This window comes from Pseudophryne corroboree, chromosome 4 (genome assembly GCF_028390025.1).
Source record: "Pseudophryne corroboree isolate aPseCor3 chromosome 4, aPseCor3.hap2, whole genome shotgun sequence".
In the NCBI taxonomy this organism is placed as follows: Eukaryota; Metazoa; Chordata; class Amphibia; order Anura; family Myobatrachidae; genus Pseudophryne; species Pseudophryne corroboree.
This window is the reverse complement of record NC_086447.1, coordinates 439,685,879-439,704,879: the sequence shown is the minus strand read 5'-3', so window position 1 is coordinate 439,704,879 and position 19,001 is coordinate 439,685,879. Positions and strand designations below refer to the sequence as shown.

At 44.0% G+C, this 19,001-nt stretch overlaps 1 protein-coding gene and 1 pseudogene across 3 annotated transcripts in view; one reads left to right on the top strand and one right to left on the bottom strand.

Moving 5' to 3' along the window:
• CEP162 (centrosomal protein 162) overlaps positions 1-19,001 on the top strand; it is a 420,302-nt gene that overhangs the window by 153,594 nt on the left and 247,707 nt on the right. For 2 of the 3 annotated variants that reach the window (XM_063916918.1, XM_063916916.1), the window contains exons 6-7: positions 6,794-6,843; positions 15,652-15,761. In XM_063916918.1, coding sequence (XP_063772988.1) covers positions 6,794-6,843; positions 15,652-15,761 — 160 coding nt within the window. The remainder of the gene's footprint in view (positions 1-6,793; positions 6,844-15,651; positions 15,762-19,001) is intronic. The other variant, XM_063916917.1, reaches the window with a different exon arrangement.
• LOC134912021 (5S ribosomal RNA) lies at positions 17,436-17,553 on the bottom strand (annotated as a pseudogene).

Here is a 19,001-nt window from a genome sequence, read left to right as displayed (position 1 = left end):
AGGGAGTCGACACCTGACTGGATGGTCTTATGGAAGGAATTACGTGATAGCGTCAGCACTTTACAAAAGACTGTTGACGACATGAGACAGCCGGAAAAACAGTTAATACCTGTCCAGGCGTCTCAAACACCGTCAGGGGCTCTAAAGCGCCCGTTACCTCAGATGGTCGACACAGACCCAGACACGGACACTGACTCCAGTGTCGACGGTGAGGAAACAAACGTATTTTCCAGTAGGGCCACACGTTACATGATCACGGCAATGAAGGAGGCTTTGAACATTTCTGATACTACAAGTACCACAAAAAAGGGTATTATGTGGGGTGTGAAAAAACTACCCGTAGTTTTTCCTGAATCAGATGAATTAAATGAGGTGTGTGATGATGCGTGGGTTTCCCCCGATAAAAAAACTGCTAATTTCTAAAAAATTATTGGCATTATACCCTTTCCCGCCAGAGGTTAGGGCGCGTTGGGAAACACCCCCTAGGGTAGATAAGGCGCTCACACGCTTATCAAAACAAGTGGCGTTACCGTCTCCTGATACGGCCGCCCTCAAAGAGCCAGTTGATAGGAAGCTGGAAAATATCCTAAAAAGTATATACACACATACTGGTGTTATACTGCGACCAGCAATCGCCTCAGCCTGGATGTGCAGTGCGGGGCTGGCTTGGTCGGATTCCCTGACTGAAAATATTGATACCCTGGACAGGGACAGTATATTATTGACTATAGAGCATTTAAAGGATGCATTTCTATATATGTGAGATGCACAGAGGGATATTTGCACTCTGGCATCAAGAGTAAGTGCGCTGTCCATTTCTGCCAGAAGAGGGTTATGGACGCGACAGTGGTCAGGTGATGCGGATTCCAAACGGCATATGGAAGTATTGCCGTATAAAGGGGAGGAGTTATTTGGGGTCGGTCTATCGGACCTGGTGGCCACGGCAACGGCTGGGAAATCCACCTTTTTACCCCAGGTCACCTCTCAGCAGAAAAAGACAGTCTTTTCAGGCTCAGTCCTTTCGTCCCCATAAGGGCAAGCGGGCAAAAGGCCACTCATATCTGCCCCGGGGCAGAGGAAGCGGAAAAAGACTGCAGCAGGCAGCCTCTTCCCAGGAACAGAAGCCCTCCCCCGCTTCTGCCAAGTCCTCAGCATGACGCTGGGGCCTTACAAGCGGACTCAGGTACGGTGGGGGGTCGTCTCAAGAATTTCAGCGCGCAGTGGGCTCACTCGCAAGTGGACCCCTGGATCCTGCAGGTAGTATCTCAGGGGTACAAATTGGAATTCGAGACGTCTCCCCCTCGCCGGTTCCTGAAGTCTGCTTTACCAACGTCTCCCTCCGAAAGGGAGGCGGTATTGGAAGTCATTCACAAGCTGTATTCCCAGCAGGTGATAATCAAGGTACCCCTCCTACAACAGGGAAAGGGGTATTATTCCACGCTGTTTGTGGTACCGAAGCCGGACGGCTCGGTGAGACCTATTTTAAATCTGAAATCATTGAACACTTACATACAAAGGTTCAAATTCAAGATGGAGTCACTCAGAGCAGTGATAGCGAACCTGGAAGAAGGGGACTATATGGTGTCTCTGGACATCAAGGATGTTTACCTCCATGTCCCAATTTGCCCTTCTCACCAAGGGTACCTCAGGTTTGTGGTACAGAACTGTCACTATCAGTTTCAGACGCTGCCGTTTGGATTGTCCACGGCACCCCGGGTCTTTACCAAGGTAATGGCCGAAATGATGATTCTTCTTCGAAGAAAAGGCGTCTTAATTATCCCTTACTTGGACGATCTCCTGATAAGGGCAAGGTCCAGGGAACAGTTAGAGGTCGGAGTAGCACTATCTCAAGTAGTACTACGATAGCACGGGTGGATTCTAAATATTCCAAAATCGCAGCTGATTCCGACGACACGTCTGCTGTTCCTAGGGATGATTCTGGACACAGTCCAGAAAAAGGTGTTTCTCCCGGAGGAGAAAGCCAGGGAGTTATCCGAGCTAGTCAGGAACCTCCTAAAACCAGGCCAAGTGTCAGTGCATCAATGCACAAGGGTCCTGGGAAAAATGGTGGCTTCTTACGAAGCGATTCCATTCGGCAGATTCCACGCAAGAACTTTTCAGTGGGATCTGCTGGACAAATGGTCCGGATTGCATCTTCAGATGCATCAGCGGATAACCCTGTCTCCAAGGACAAGGGTGTCTCTCCTGTGGTGGTTGCAGAGTGCTCATCTTCTAGAGGGCCGCAGATTCGGCATTCAGGACTGGGTCCTGGTGACCACGGATGCCAGCCTGAGAGGCTGGGGAGCAGTCACACAGGGAAAAAATTTCCAGGGCTTGTGGTCAAGCATGGAAATGTAATTTCACATAAATATCCTGGAACTAAGGGCCATTTACAATGCCCTAAGTCAAGCAAGGCCTCTGCTTCAGGGTCAGCCGGTGTTGATCCAGTCGGACAACATCACGGCAGTCGCCCACATAAACAAACAGGGCGGCACAAGAAGCAGGAGGGCAATGGCAGAAGTTGCAAGGATTCTTCGCTGGGCGGAAAATCATGTGATAGCACTGTCAGCAGTGTTCATTCCGGGAGTGGACAACTGGGAAGCAGACTTCCTCAGCAGACACGACCTCCACCCGGGGGAGTGGGGACTTCACCCAGAAGTCTTCCACATGATTGTGAACCGTTGGGAAAAACCAAAGGTGGACATGATGGCGTCCCGCCTCAACAAAAAACTAGACAGATATTGCGCCAGGTCAAGGGACCCTCAGGCAATAGCTGTGGACGCTCTGGTAACACCGTGGGTGTACCAGTCAGTGTATGTGTTCCCTCCTCTGCCTCTCATACCCAAGGTACTGAGAATCATAAGAAGGAGAGGAGTAAGGACTATACTCGTGGCTCCGGATTGGCCAAGAAGGACTTGGTACCCGGAACTTCAAGAGATGCTCACGAAGGACCCGTGGCCTCTACCTCTAAGAAAGGACCTGCTCCAGCATGGACCCTGTCTGTTCCAAGACTTACCGCGGCTGCGTTTGACGGCATGGCGGTTGAACGCCGGATCCTGAAGGAAAAAGGCATTCCGGATGAAGTCATCCCTACCCTGATCAAAGCCAGGAAGGATGTAACCGTGCAACATTATCACCGTATTTGGCGTAAATATGTTGCGTGGTGTGAGGCCAGGAAGGCCCCTACAGAGGAATTTCAACTGGGTCGTTTCCTGCATTTCCTGCAAACAGGACTGTCTATGGGCCTAAAATTAGGGTCCATTAAGGTTCAAATTTCGGCCCTGTCGATTTTCTTCCAGAAAGAACTGGCTTCAGTTCCTGAAGTTCAGACGTTTGTCAAGGGGGTACTGCATATACAGCCTCCTTTTGTGCCTCCAGTGGCACCTTGGGATCTCAATGTAGTTTTGGGGTTCCTAAAATCACATTGGTTTGAACCACTCACCACTGTGGACTTAAAATATCTCACATGGAAAGTGGTAATGCTGTTAGCCCTGGCGTCAGCCAGGCGTGTCTCAGAATTGGCGGCTTTATCCTATAAAAGCCCTTACCTAATTTTTCATACGGACAGGGCAGAATTGAGGACTCGTCCTCAATTTCTCCCTAAGGTGGTTTCAGCGTTTCACTTGAACCAGCCTATTGTGGTACCTGCGGCTACTAGGGACTTGGAGGACTCCAAGTTGCTGGACGTAGTCAGGGCCCTGAAAATATATGTTTCCAGGACGGCTGGAGTCAGAAAATCTGACTCGCTGTTTATCCTGTATGCACCCAACAAGCTGGGTGCTCCTGCTTGTAAGCAGACTATTGCTCGTTGGATTTGTAGTACAATTCAGCTTGCACATTCTGTGGCAGGCCTGCCACAGCCAAAATCTGTAAAAGCCCATTCCACAAGGAAAGTGGGCTCATCTTGGGCGGCTGCCCGAGGGGTCTCGGCTTTACAACTTTGCCGAGCAGCTACTTGGTCAGGGGCAAACACGTTTGCTAAATTCTACAAATTTGATACCCTGGCTGAGGAGGACCTGGAGTTCTCTCATTCGGTGCTGCAGAGTCATCCGCACTCTCCCGCCCGTTTGGGAGCTTTGGTATAATCCCCATGGTCCTTACGGAGTTCCCAGCATCCACTAGGACGTCAGAGAAAATAAGAATTTACTTACCGATAATTCTATTTCTCATAGTCCGTAGTGGATGCTGGGCGCCCATCCCAAGTGCGGATTGTCTGCAATACTTGTACATAGTTATTGTTACAAAAATCGGGTTATTATTGTTGTGAGCCATCTTTTCAGAGGCTCCTCTGTTATCATGCTGTTAACTGGGTTCAGATCACAGGTTGTACGGTGTGATTGGTGTGGCTGGTATGAGTCTTACCCGGGATTCAAAATCCTTCCTTATTGTGTACGCTCGTCCGGGCACAGTATCCTAACTGAGGCTTGGAGGAGGGTCATAGGGGGAGGAGCCAGTGCACACCAGGTAGTCCTAAAGCTTTTACTTTTGTGCCCAGTCTCCTGCGGAGCCGCTATTACCCCTTGGTCCTTACGGAGTTCCCAGCATCCACTACGGACTATGAGAAATAGAATTATCGGTAAGTAAATTCTTATTTTCATTCATTCAGATCTAGGATGTGTTATTTTAGCGTTCCCTTTATTTTTTTGAGCAGTGTATTACTTTTGAACAAATTATGTTAGAAAAATAGATTTCCTGCAGGTCTACGAGTAAGCTTGCAAGATGGGTTCAAGAAGTCCTCTCATGGTCTTATCAGAGGAAATACTTTGAGGTGCCAAAGACACTTAACGAGAGCACTGGCTCCTTCCTGGTATATGCTCATTGGCATTGGCGGAGTATCTCCAAAGCAGCAATGTGGTTTTCACTTCATATATTTTCCAAATACCATCTGGTTATTAGTAATTCAGTAGATAAGCATCTATAAATGATCAGATCTCTAAATATGTTATGTGAAAGAGTTGTTTTTTGCTTGACTTATTTATGTCCCTGCATATTTAAATTCCATTGAGTCTGATAGACAAATAAGAAAATGTGGTTCTTAACACAATAATTTAATTTCTTTGAACTTCGTGAAAATATTTCCTTAATATATTTCTTCTCTCTAAGAGAAGCCTGGAGAGGAGATGCAGATTACCACTCTAGGGGTAGTGCCAGACTCTTCGTTAGACCCCGTCCACGTTGTGGCAAAATGTCACACATCCCTGCCTAGTTCTTCACTAGAAGGGGGCGAGATGTCGGTGAGCCACCAACTGGTGGTCTGGAGGACTACCTGAAAAATCGGTAGTCTCCAGGACCTTCTGGGAGAGTAAGTAAGGATGAGTGGTAAGAAAGCAGTTCTCTGGGGGTGTGATTGTGGTGGTGGAGGTTTTTTTTTTTTGTTTTTGTTTTCTCGTTTGTCTCTATTAAGGAAGGATTAAACCATTATTTAGGGCTGCCATAGGTTACTTCACCAAAACAAATTTTCAGGTAAGAACATAATTTGCTTATTTGCCAGCAGTGCAGTTATGTGTTTGCCATAGTAAGATGGTGGTGGCAATGTGCAAATCAAGCTGTCCGTTCACATGTAAATTTAGGAAAAATCATGTAAACTGAAAGTGCTACATTTCTTTTGCAGTAAGTGACAAGTACATATTAACTCTGATCCAAGCTTTTAAATCTATATTCATAAATGGCTGCTTAACAGATGCCTTAACTGTTTGCAAGTCAAGTACCATGCTATAGTACAGGTTGAGTATCCCATATCCATATATTCCGAAATATGGAATATTCCGAAATACCCACTTTTTGGAGTGAGAGTGAGATAGTGAAACCTTTGTTTTTTGATGTCTCAATGTACACAAACTTTGTTTAATACACAAAGTTATTAAAAATATTGTATTGAATGACCTTCAGGCTGTGTGTATAAGGTGTATGTGAAACATAAATGAATTGTGTGAATGTAGACACACTTTGTTTAATGCACAAAGTTATAAAAAATATTGGCTAAAATGACCTTCAGGCTCTGTATATAAGGTGTATATGTAACATAAATGCATTCTGTGCTTAGATTTAGGTCCCATCACCATGATACAGGTTGAGTCTCCCTTATCCAAAATGCTTGGGACCAGAGGTATTTTGGATATGGGATTTTTCCGTATTTTGGAATAATTGCATACCATAATGAGATATCATGGCAATGGGACCTAAATTTAAGCACAGAATGCATTTATGTTACATATACACCTTATACACACAGCCTGAAGGTCATTTTAGCCAATATTTTTTTATAACTTTGTGCATTAAATAAAGTGTGTGTACATTCACACAATTCATTTATGTTTCATATACACCTTATAAACACAGCCTGCAGGTCATTTAATACAATATTTTTAATAACTTTGTGTATTAAACAAAGTTTGTGTACATTGAGCCATCAAAACACAAAGGTTTCACTATCTCACTCTCACTCAAAAAAGTCCGTATTTCGGAATATTCCGTATTTCGGAATATTTGGATATGGGATACTCAACCTGTATCTCACTATGGTATGCAATTATTCCAAAATACGGACAAATCCCATATCCAAAGTACCTCTGGTCCCAAGCATTTTGGATAAGGGAGACTCAACCTGTAATAGAACAGTGAATCAGCAAAGGTTGTCAGAGGATGTAGATAACAAACAACAATGGAGGGTCTTTTGGTTGCCAGGAAGACATAACTGTTCTAGTGTACAATTATTATGTGCCCAATTTAACGTAATTTTATGTGTACTGTGTGCAGTTTTCGTTTTTAAATATGTTTTAATGTTTAATTTCAGCAGTGCTGACAATGCTAAATCTGAAGATGATGAAAATAAAGATTTGTCAGGTACTGATCTCTTGGTCCGTAGTAGGAATAAATTGACAATTATATACAGCTACAAGCAGACGCTAATCCCTACAAATTGTCTGGAACACTCTAATCATTGTTATGTTTGTGATATACTACTGCGATGGACCGTTGAATGTAAAACTTCAACTTTAAATAATAAAAAAAATAGTGCAAATCAAAACACTTTAGGGCTAAGGAAAACATCATAATAAATTCAGAGTAGTGTCAAGGCCCTGGGTAGTAGTGATGCCACTGTAACACTTGTTGGTCAGTATAATTGGGGTGATGTCTGTGTTTTAGTGCACTCCTGTGCTGCACATACCCTAGTTCCTAAATTACGTATTTTAATATATACTCATATGGGCCTATGAATGTGTGACTTTGTGTGCTGTTACAGTGGCACTTCGAAAGCATCAAACCCAGTTTGCTCCTAATTTAATTGACCCTTTGGAGCTATGAATCCTCCTTCCTGTCTACTATGAGCTGTTGAAGTGATTCAAATTAATCTATATTCAAACTTGAGAACCAGAGAAATCCACACCAGCAGGAACTGTAATCCATAGCCAGTTTAGTATTCAGCAAATTACAGGTGTGTAGAGATAATTAGCTGGACCAATCATAAGAATGGATTACGAATCTTTGTGTGTCAGATTTGACAATAGAGGTTAAACACAGGGAACAATGACCCTCATAGTACCTGTTGCTGTGCAGAGAACTGATATCTCCCCCAGTTTAAAACGTTGGGGTTGATGATTCAAGCAGGTGAAAGAGCGAAGTTGCCCATAGCAAAAAGTCAGCTTTAGGAAGCATTTATAAAAAGTACAACTTAGAACATGAAAGGTAGATGCTGTTTAGTTGCTATGGGCAACTTCTCCACTCTTTCCACTGTTACATAAACCCCTTTATTGTAAAACAGTTCTCCTCTCCAGGCCTCCGCCTCTTTTATCTCTTGTTACAATATTTACATGTCTGGGCATAACTAATGCAGTTGCAGGGGGTGCCATTGATATGGGGCTCAGAGGCTAAGGGGTGCCTGCACCAAGGTTATAAAGTTGCTACCAATTTTCCAGATTTGCCTGCTAAAGTTGGGCATACACTATATATGTAGATCATCTGCCAGATCTGGCTGGTTGGAATAAAAATCTGTAAATGAATGAAAGCAGATGACAATCAACCATTTGCTCCCAAACACTGGAAAATAGGCAAAACCTGTTAAGACAAATTTGTTAAATCCATGATTTAACCAATTTGTATGAACAACAGTTATTACCTGTTTTGCAGTGTCTGGGGAAAAATGGTCTATTGTTATTTCTGGTAATAGATACAAGCATTTTTTTTTCAGCTAGCCACATCTGGAAGATAATTGTATAGTGGATACCCATCTTAAGCAATTGGGCCTGATTCATTGCCCAGCCTGAATTGTGTGACATTAAATTTTCATTGAGAAGAGTGTGTAGTGGATGTTATAATGGTAAGGGGGCACTGAATTTGGCACAATATGAACTGGATGGCACTGTAATGTGCTGTAATCTGATCTCATTGTATTGTGGAGGCATTAGAATGTTACATAATAAGAACTGTGGCACTTTAATGTGGCAGAATATACATAATTTCTCTAACGTCCTTGAGGATGCTGGGACTCCGTAAGGACCATGGGGAATAGACGGGCTCTGCAGGAGATGGGGCACTTTAAGAAAGCTTTGGACTCTGGGTGTGCACTGGCTCCTCCCTCTATGCCCCTCCTCCAGACCTCAGTTTTACACTGTGCCCAGAGCAAGATGGGTGCACTGCAGAGAGCTCTCCTGAGTTCTCTGCCTAGAAGCATTTTTGTTTGGATTTTTTTCTACTTTTTTACAGGGAGCACTGCTGGCAACAGGCTCCCTGCATCGAGGGACTGAGGAGAGAGAGGCAGACCTTCTTGTCTAAGATAGGCTCTGCTTCCTCGGCTACTGGACACCATTAGCTCCAGAGGGAATACATGTTCTTACTGGGCGTTCACCCCCAGAACCGCGCCGCCGTTCTCCTCACAGAGCCAGAAGAACCGAAGTCAGAAGACGTCAGGCGGCAGATGCCTTCAGCTTCACTGAGGTAAAGCACAGCACTGCAGCTGTGCGTCATTGCTCCCATACACCTCACATACTCCGGGCACTGGCAGGGTGCAGGGCAGGGGGGGGGGGGGGGGGGGCGGCGCCCTCGGCAGCAATATAACACCTCTATAATGGCAAAAGTCAATATGCTTGTACAGGTGGGCACTGTACATGTATATAAAAGAGCCCCCGCCATATTTTAGTAAGTTTGAGCAGGACAGAAGCCCGCCGCCAAGGGGGCGGGGCTTCTCCCTCAGCACTCACCAGCGCCATTTTCTCTCCACAGCACAGCTGAGAGGAAGCTCCCCGGACTCTCCCCTGCTTACATACGGTGAAGGGGTGTTTAAAAGTGTTTAAAAGAGAGGGGGGGGGCACATAATTGGCGGATAACATATTCTACGGCTGGGGGAAAAACATTTTGTGTTGGTCTCCAGGGTCATTGCGCTGGGGTGTGTGCTGGCATACTCTCTCTCTGTCTCTCTAAAGGGCCTTGAAGGGGATACTGTCTTCAGAAAAGAGGTTCCCTGTGTGTGTGAAGTGTGTCGGTACGCGTGTGTCGACATGTTTGACGAGGAAGGCTCGCTTAATGTGGAGGGGGAGTGCTTGAATGTCATGTCGCCGTCGGCAACACAGACACCAGAATGGGTGGATATGCTGAATGTCTTGAATGCAAATGTCAATCTATTGCATAAAAGGTTAGACAAGGCTCAAGCTAGGGATCAGTCAGGTAGCCAGTCCATGCCTGTCCCTGTGACGCCAGGCCCTTCGGGGTCTCAGAAGCGCACCATATCCCAGATCGAAGACACAGATACCGACACGGATACTGACTCTAGTGTCGACTATGAAGATGCAAAATTACAGCCGAGGGTGGCAAAAGGTATTCGGTACATGATGATTGCCATTAAAGAGGTTTTGCATATTACTGAGGAACCCCCTGTCCCTGACACGAGGGTATACATGTATAAAGGGAAAAAGCCTGAAGTCACCTTTCCGTCCTCATTTGAACTGAGTGAATTGTGCGAAAAGGCTTGGGAATCTCCGGATAGGAGACCACAAGTTCCCAAAAGGATTCTCATGGCGTATCCTTTTCCACAAACGGATAGGATACGATGGGAATCTTCGCCTAAAGTAGACAAGGCGCTGACACGCTTGTCCAAAAAGGTGGCACTGCCTTCTCAGGATACGGCTTCCCTCAAGGATCCTGCTGATCGCAGGCAGGAAATTACCATGAAGCACATTTACACTCATTCAGGTACTATTGTTAGACCGGCTATGGCGTCGGCCTGGGTTTGTAGTGCTGTTGTGGCATGGGCAGATTACTTATCTACGGAGATTGACACCTTAGATAGGGATGCCATTTTAATGACCATAGAGCATATTAGAGATGCTGCCTTGTATATGGGAGATGCTCAGAGAGACATTTGTTTATTAAGCTCCAGAATAAATGCTATGTCTATTTCTGCTAGGCGGCTCTTGTGGACCCGACAGTGGACGGGAGACGCCGATTCAAAGCGGCATATGGAGTCCTTGCCTTACAAAGGGGAGGAGTTGTTTGGAGACGGCCTCTCGGACCTTGTCTCTACTGCTACGGCTGGTAAGTCGAATTTCTTACCTTATGTCCCCCCAGCAGCATACAAAAAAGGCACCTCATTATCAAATGCAGTCCTTTCGTTCCAATAAAAACAAAAAGGTACGGGGATCGTCCTTTGTTGCCAGAGGGAAAGGCAGGGGAAAGAAGCTGCACACAGCTAGTTCCCAAGAGCAGAACTCCTCCCCTGCGTCTGCAAAGTCCACCGCATGACGCTGGGGCTTCCCGGGGGGAGGCAGATCTAGTGGGGGCTCGTCTTCGGTTTTTCAGCCACGTCTGGGTTCACTCGCTGGTGGATCCCTGGGCATTAGAGAATGTTTCTCAAGGATACAGGCTGGAATTCGAAGACTTGCCGCCTCGCCGGTTTTTCAAGTCTGCTCTGCCGTCTTCCCCGTCAGAGAGGGAGCTAGTGTTGGCAGCAATCCAAAAATTGTATATTCAACAGGTGATTGTTACAGTTCCTCATCTCCAGCAAGGAGAGGGATATTACTCGACCCTGTTTGTGGTTCCGAAACCGGACGGTTCGGTCAGACCAATTTTAAACCTAAAATCCCTGAACCAGTACTTGAAGAGGTTCAAGTTCAAAATGGAATCACTCAGGGCGGTCATCGCCAGCCTGGAGGGGGGGGGATTGGATTGTGTCCCTGGACATAAAGGATGCTTACCTTCATGTTCCGGTATTTCCCCCTCATCAGGCGTTCCTGAGATTTGCAGTGCAGGACTGTCACTACCAATTTTAGACGTTGCTGTTTGGGCTGTCCACGGCCCCGAGAATTTTCACCAAGGTAATGGCGGAAATGATGGTGCTCCTGCGCAGGCAGGGGGTCACAATTATCCCATACTTGGACGATCTCCTCATAAAGGCGAGATCTCGGGAGAAGTTGCTGGACAGCGTGTCTCTGTCCATGAAGACGTTGCAGTTACACGGTTGGATTCTCAATATACCGAAGTCCCAGCTAGTCTGTACAACGCGTCTAATTTTTTTGGGCCTGATTCTAGACACAGACCAGAAAAAGGTTTTTCTTCCGGTCGAAAAGGTTCAGGAGCTCATAGCCCTGGTCAGGAACCTATTAAAACCAAAACAGGTTTCAGTGCATCGCGGGTCCTGGGGAAGATGGTGGCTTCATACGAGGCCATCCCTTTCGGCAGGTTCCATGCGAGGACTTTTCAATGGGACCTCTTGGACAAGTGGTCCGGGTCCCATTTACAAATGCATCGAAGGATCACCCTGTCTCCCAGGACCAGGGTATCTCTCCTGTGGTGGCTGCACAGTGCTCACCTACTAGAGGGTCGCAGGTTCGGCATTCAGGACTGGGTCCTGGTGACCACGGACGCAAGCCTCCGAGGCTGGGGAGCAGTCACACTGGGAAGAAATTTGCAAGGTCTCTGGTCAAATCTAGAGACTTGTTTCCACATCAACGTCCTGGAGTTGAAGGCCATATACAACGCCCTGCGTGAAGCGGAGGAATTGCTTCGGGAAAAACCGGTTCTGAATCAGTCAAACAATGTCACGGCAGTGGCTCATATAAACCGCCAAGGCGGAACGAGGAGCAGAGTGGCCATGGCAGAAGCGACCAGGATTCTACGCTGGGCAGAAGGCCATGTAAGTGCGCTATCAGCAGTGTTCATCCCGGGGGTGGACAACTGGGAGACGGACTTCCTCAGCAGTCACGACCTGCATCCGGGAGAGTGGGGACTTCATCATGAAGTCTTCGCACAGATCACGGGTCGGTGGGGACTGCCTCAAATGGACATGATGGCATCCCGTCTCAACAAAAAGCTAAAGCGGTATTGCGCCATGTCAAGGGACCCTCAGGCGGTAGCGGTAGACGCTCTGGTGACACCTTGGGTGTTCAGATCGGTCTATGTATTTCCTCCTCTTCCTCTCATACCCAAAGTGTTGAGAATAATAAGAATGAGCAGGGTCAGAACAATCCTCATTGTTCCAGATTGGCCACGGAGGACTTGGTATCCGGAGCTGCAAGAGTTGCTCACAGAAGATCCGTGGCCTCTTCCTCTAAGGCAGTACCTGCTGCGGCAGGGGCCCTGTCTGTTCCAAGACTTACCGCGGCTACGTTTGACGGCATGGCGGTTGAACGCCGGATCCTAGCGGAAAAAGGGATTCCGGAGGAGGTCATTCCTACCCTGATCTAGGCTAGGAAAGACGTGACGTTAAAACATTATCACCGTATATGGCGAAAATATGTTTCTTGGTGTGAGGCCAGAGCTGCTCCTACGGAGGAGTTCCATTTGGGCCGTCTACTTCACTTCCTTCAAACAGGAGTGACTTTGGGCCTAAAATTAGGGTCCATAAAGGTTCAAATTTCGGCCTTATCCATTTTCTTTCAAAGAGAATTAGCCTCTCTTCCTGAAGTACAGACTTTTGTGAAGGGTGTGCTGCATATTCAGCCTCCCTTTGTGCCTCTGGTGGCGCCTTGGGATCTTAACGTGGTGGCACGTTTCCTCAAGTCACCTTGGTTTGAACCACTCAAAACTGTGGAGTTGAAATACCTCACGTGGAAAGTGGTCATGTTGTTGGCGTTCGCTTCGGCAAGACGTGTTTCCGAATTGGCGGCTTTATCACATAAAAGCCCATACTTGGTTTTTCACGTGGATAGGGCAGAGTTGAGGACTCGCCCTCACTTTCTGCCAAAAGTGGTCTCATCTTTTCATGTGAACCAACCTATTGTCGTGCCTGTGGCTACACGGGACTTGGAGGATTCTGAGTCCCTGGATGTAGTCAGGGCTTTGAAGATTTATGTGAACAGAACGGCTAGAATCAGGAAGACTGAAGCTCTGTTTGTTCTGTATGCGGCCAACAAGGTTGGCGCTCCTGCTTCAAAGCAGACTATTGCTCGCTGGATCTGTAATACGATTCAGCAGGCGCATTCTACGGCTGGTTTGCCATTGCCTAAATCGGTTAAGGCCCATTCCACTAGGAAAGTGGGCTCTTCTTGGGCGGCTGCCCGAGGGGTCTCGGCATTGCAATTGTGCAGAGCTGCTACTTGTTCGATTTCAAACACCTTTGCAAAGTTCTACAAGTTTGATACCCTGGCTGAGGAGGACCTCATGTTTGCTCAATCGGTGCTGCAGAGTCATCCACACTCTCCCGCCCGTTTGGGAGCTTTGGTATAATCCCCATGGTCCTTACGGAGTCCCAGCATCCTCAAAGACGTTAGAGAAAATAAGATTTTACTTACCGGTAAATCTATTTCTCGTAGTCCGCAGAGGATGCTGGGCGCCCGTCCCAAGTGCGGACTTCTTCTGCACGACTTGTATATAGTTGTTGCTTACATAAGGGTTATGTTATAGTTTATCGGTTTAACCGAGGCTATGTTGTTGTTCATACTGTTGACTGGGTAGTGTATCACAAGTTATACGGTGTGATTGGTGTGGCTGGTATGGATCTCGCCCTTAGATTTACAAAAATCCTTCCTCGTACTGTCCACCTCCTCTGGGCACAGTTTCCCTAACTGAGGTCTGGAGGAGGGGCATAGAGGGAGGAGCCAATGCACACCCAGAGTCCAAAGCTTTCTTAAAGTGCCCTATCTCCTGCGGAGCCCGTCTATTCCCCATGGTCCTTACGGAGTCCCAGCATCCTCTACGGACTACGAGAAATAGATTTACCAGTAAGTAAAATCTTATTTTGACCTGGAGGGCTCTCTAATGTTGCACAGTATGAACAGGAGGCTCTGTTATGTGGTATAATATGAACTGGGGACACTATGTCATGATGTGAATTAGGGATACTGTGTAGCATAATGTGTAATGGCAGCCCTATAATGGGATATCATGTAACCTAAGGAACTGCGATGATTCATAAACAAGCTAGGGCATTACTATGGGGTATAATATTAACTAGCGCACTACTTTGGTCAAGAAAATGAATTAAGGAACTAATATGGGGCATAAACTTAATCACTGCTGCAGAGTGGTGTCTCTCTAGAGACATTTGGACGGGCACCTTCAAAATGTCGCTATGGGGCCCACAAAGTTCTTGTTACACCCCTGTTTACATGCATTATAAAGTGGCTGAACTGAACGATATTAACATACTGAACATAGCCCATTATTTTATTATGTTTCTATGAATTAATTTGTGCTCAACAGTTTACAATGCCTAGTTCCAACCTCTTGTCATAAGGAGTTTACAGTTCAGTACTTAATTAGAAGACAATACTAGTACATTTAAGTATTCAGAGGAGACTTGTTCAAAATATTTAGTATTTTGCTATTATTCCAATTAAAAAAAAAAATTCCTACCTTACTTGGTGATGCTAATTATTACCTCTTGTTTAGGATTGCCTCCCCATTTCTACTATGTCAAGCTAAAAGTCATTGCTAATTAAGAAATGGAAAGAGCAAGGGAGAAAGGGATTTATTCTATTTACTGCCTAGTTTTTTTAACATGAGCTGCTCAAAAATGCAACATAAATAATATTTAATTTAGATGTACCATGATTTATGCACACAATCCAATCCAAAATATATTTAGGTTTTGCAAAAACTCTCTTCTTTTTGATAAATATGTGAGATTTTTAGTTGATGGGGGGGAAATTGAGCTTATACAGGTTGAGTATCCCATATCCAAAATGCTTGGGACCAGAAGTATTTTGGATATCGGATTATTCCGTATTTTGGAATAATTGCATACCATAATGGGATATCATGGCGATGGGACCTAAGTCTATGCACAGAATGCATTTATGCTTCATATACACCTTCTACACACAGCCTGAAGGTAATTTTAGCCAATATTTTTAATTACTTTGTGCATGAAACAAACTTTGTGTACATTCACACAATTCATTTATGTTTCATATACGCCTTATACACACAGCCTGAAGGTCATTTAATACAATATTTTTAATAACTTTGTGTATTTAACAAAGTTTGTGTACATTGAGCCACCTGAAAACAAAGGTTTCCCTATCTCACTCTCACTCAAAAAATTCCGTAATTCGGAATATTCCGTATTTCGGAATATTTGGATATGGGATACTCAACCTGTATTGCTGCTTGTGTATGTAGGTATTCCAAGAAGTATGCTTTGTGCTATGCCAAGGGGCTTTCCTACATTTGAGTTAACAGCAAGTACATATAACAAGTCAATTCTTCTCTCTTGACCAGTAAATTACAGTGAGGACTTTGAAGATGAACCTGAAGCTAGCCGTCCCATTATCAAAAAAGCAACTGCACAAAATGAGGATATGGCTGATAACCCAGAGCTAAAAAATCAGGTTGGAATTTTTTTTTTTCCATATTGTTTGATCTGTGTATGCAACATTTAAAGAAAATCATGGCAAACTAGAAATACCGTACATGTATTGTGAACATCGCTGGGTAATTTTTATAGTACAAGAAAACCGTACCACTAGTACGGGAAAAAAAGATGTTTTCCACCAGCACCAATACCAAGAGGTATCCGCAATAATACTTCAACAATACATGATAACAGATCATTCAGAGATCTCAGTTGCATATATTTACAAAGTTTGGTTAAGCCATCCTGCCTTGTCAAGGATTTTCTGATACTGGGGGTCCCTAATGCTATATGGTAATAGCATACCCTCTGGGTCATGTATTTGCTTATTGTTATACTACAGGATAATAGAACCCACTCTGGGTCATATAATTGCTTATTGTTATGCTACATGATAAAAGCACATTAAAAATATATCTAAATTAAAAGTCAACTCACCTGGAGTCACCCCTAGATCCTCCAAATGGCACTAGAAGAACCAGCATGCCCTCCAAATGCTGGTCCCATCTATGCCTCTCAGAACAGCAATATAAAATGGTACCTACTCAATCAACCTAGTAATACTTTTCAGCCTTATGAAAGGGAGGGTTTATTCTAAACAAGAAAAAGAGAGAAGTTTTCCCCCAGCACACCAAAAGGTATCAGCAATAAGACTTGAACATTACATGATAATAGAAAACTCAGAGATCTTACATGCATATATTTGCAAAGATATGTTTAAGCCACCAGGCTTCGTCAAGTCTTCTTGGATACTGGTAGTTGCTACAAGTATTAAAATGTAATTTTTTTTTATTTCATTGGTATGCCTCAACCACTTAACTGGCATGGTCAGATCTCATGCAACTGCGTCGCCCCACTGCGTCCCCCTGTTTTTGACAAGGAGATCCGTTCTGCAGATGTGCATAATATTTAAATTAAAAAAAAAAAAACTTTTTAAACTACATTAACTAAAATAAAAAAATAAAAAAAAACAATGCTATTAATGGTCTTGAAGAGAAAAATCGTCCGTTAAGTGGTTAAGAGATTGAGTTATCATAATTTGGAATCGTCCAATATAAAACCATGATATAAAAACAAAGATCGGGCAAAAGTGAGAAATAATTGCTGTTAAAAATTGTGATTAATTTTTGATGTTGTCCTTAATGTTCAGTTATACTTTTTTATATGTCCTATTATTAATGTATAATCATTGTCTGAAATATATAAACTATTAGAGAATCCATTGTAACTAATTAAAAACTGTAGTATGTTCAGTTTTATAATTGAAAGTGGAAGGACAAAGACGAAAAAGACTGTTTTTGGGAGCACTCATTTGTGATAATGAAATGTAAATCTAGATACTATAGTATAAAACTTAACTTTTATTAGTTCCCTAAGATAAAATAATTATATCATAGAATCATAAAAACTTGATTGCCTTTTGAACAAATAAGGTTCAAGATCAAAAAAAAAGAGGTGAATATTTGGGTGAAAATATCACTAAAGTACATTCAATGATTCCTATTCGACTTTGACAATGAAAGGAATCATACCAATCGCTGTATAATTAGGAAATGAATAATAAACCATGAAACAATAAGTGTTAGAAATAAAGAGGGCCAAGGGAAGAGCCTTGGACTGTAAGTGGACAGAGATTGTTTCCTATAAAAATTGCCCACGGTACTTAGTATTCCCAGGTGGTCTCCCATCCAAGTACTGACCAGGCCTTACCTGCTTAGCTTCCGAGATTGGAAAAGATCGGGCATATTCAGGATAGTATGGCCGTGGGCAAGTATTTATGGAGGGTAGAAGAAAGATAGACTTCTGCTTTCTGTACTCAACATATGTCAATTTTTGTAAAAAAAACAGACCAAGGGCTTTCCAGATGAGAGAGAGAGAGAAGCAGATTCTGGAAAGTTATTTGACCAGGAATGAAGGAAGCAAAGTACACTTCTGCTTTCTGTTGTGATGGTATATGATTCACTGGAAAAAGCACTATGCGTGAGCCAAACCAGCCATCAACCAGATGAGTGTTTGAAAAATTAGACAATTAGGGAATCAGTTGCACAGTTTGACAGTTATTAATGTGGTCACCCAGTCGTCAAATTATTTGCTTGTAAGAGGCATGACTGGCTCTAAAAAGTAAGTAGACAATCATAATAGGAGCTCAAGGCTGTCCCCGAGAGTTTTAAATGTGTAGCATCAATTTTGTATATAACAGACTGCGGAGAATGTGCCGTGATCTTTTTTACACATAGAGCTCAAGGCTGGCTCTGTTAAATATATATAATCAATTTTGTTCAAAAGCTGGCTTCCAAAGTATTGTATATAATGTGTCAAAATAGGGCAGCCATCTGAGGTTAGTAAAGCTATAGGAATCACAAATGACTCTTGTCTGAAATACATTTTTCACACACAAAATACAATCCAAGGAATGGCCCTGAATTGGATGCAGGAGTCAAAGCTGTGGATAATTGGAACAATTATGTACTGAAACAAATGTATCTGAGGTGTGCACTTTGAAATGCAACAATAGTTACAAAAAAAAGTATATTTGTGAAAGAGTATTTCCTGGATTGATACGAATAATTTGTATCAGCTATAATGCATATAAATAGCATAGAGAAGTAAGTCAGTTCTGAAGAACAGTAAACACTAAATATATCACAGTAAATCCTAATTACAGTGGGGGAAGAGGAGAATAGATTTCACAAAAATAATGTCTCGCTGGCCACTCGCACAGTGTATAGTTGCCACTCTTTAGACACTGTGTAGCGCTTTGCTAGAGAGTAAGAGAAATTAATTTAACAGAGATTGTGTCACGCAGTGTATAGTTACCACTCCTTAGACACACTGTAGCGCTTCTGTAGGGCCTTCCTGTTAGTGTCCCTGCTTCCCACATGCAGCGATCGTTCGGCCACCCGTTTCCGGAAGGGGCGGTACCACAATGTTGTCACCAATGACGTTGAGTCTCTACGCACGTTTCACCGCTGGGCTTGTTCACGAGAGCATCTCTCTACAAGCCTCCAGCGGTGAATATAAAAGGAGTATCTGTCCAACCTAGACATTGACTACCATGATCGACTGCTATTTTATCCTATTATACAGCTATGTTGCTGATTGTTAAACCTCTGTTTAGACGGAAGAGAACAACATTTAGCCTGATAGTAAAGAAGTAATATTTGGATAATTTAATTGACCAATTGGTTAGTTGGGAGATGAGTAATCTGAGGTTTAG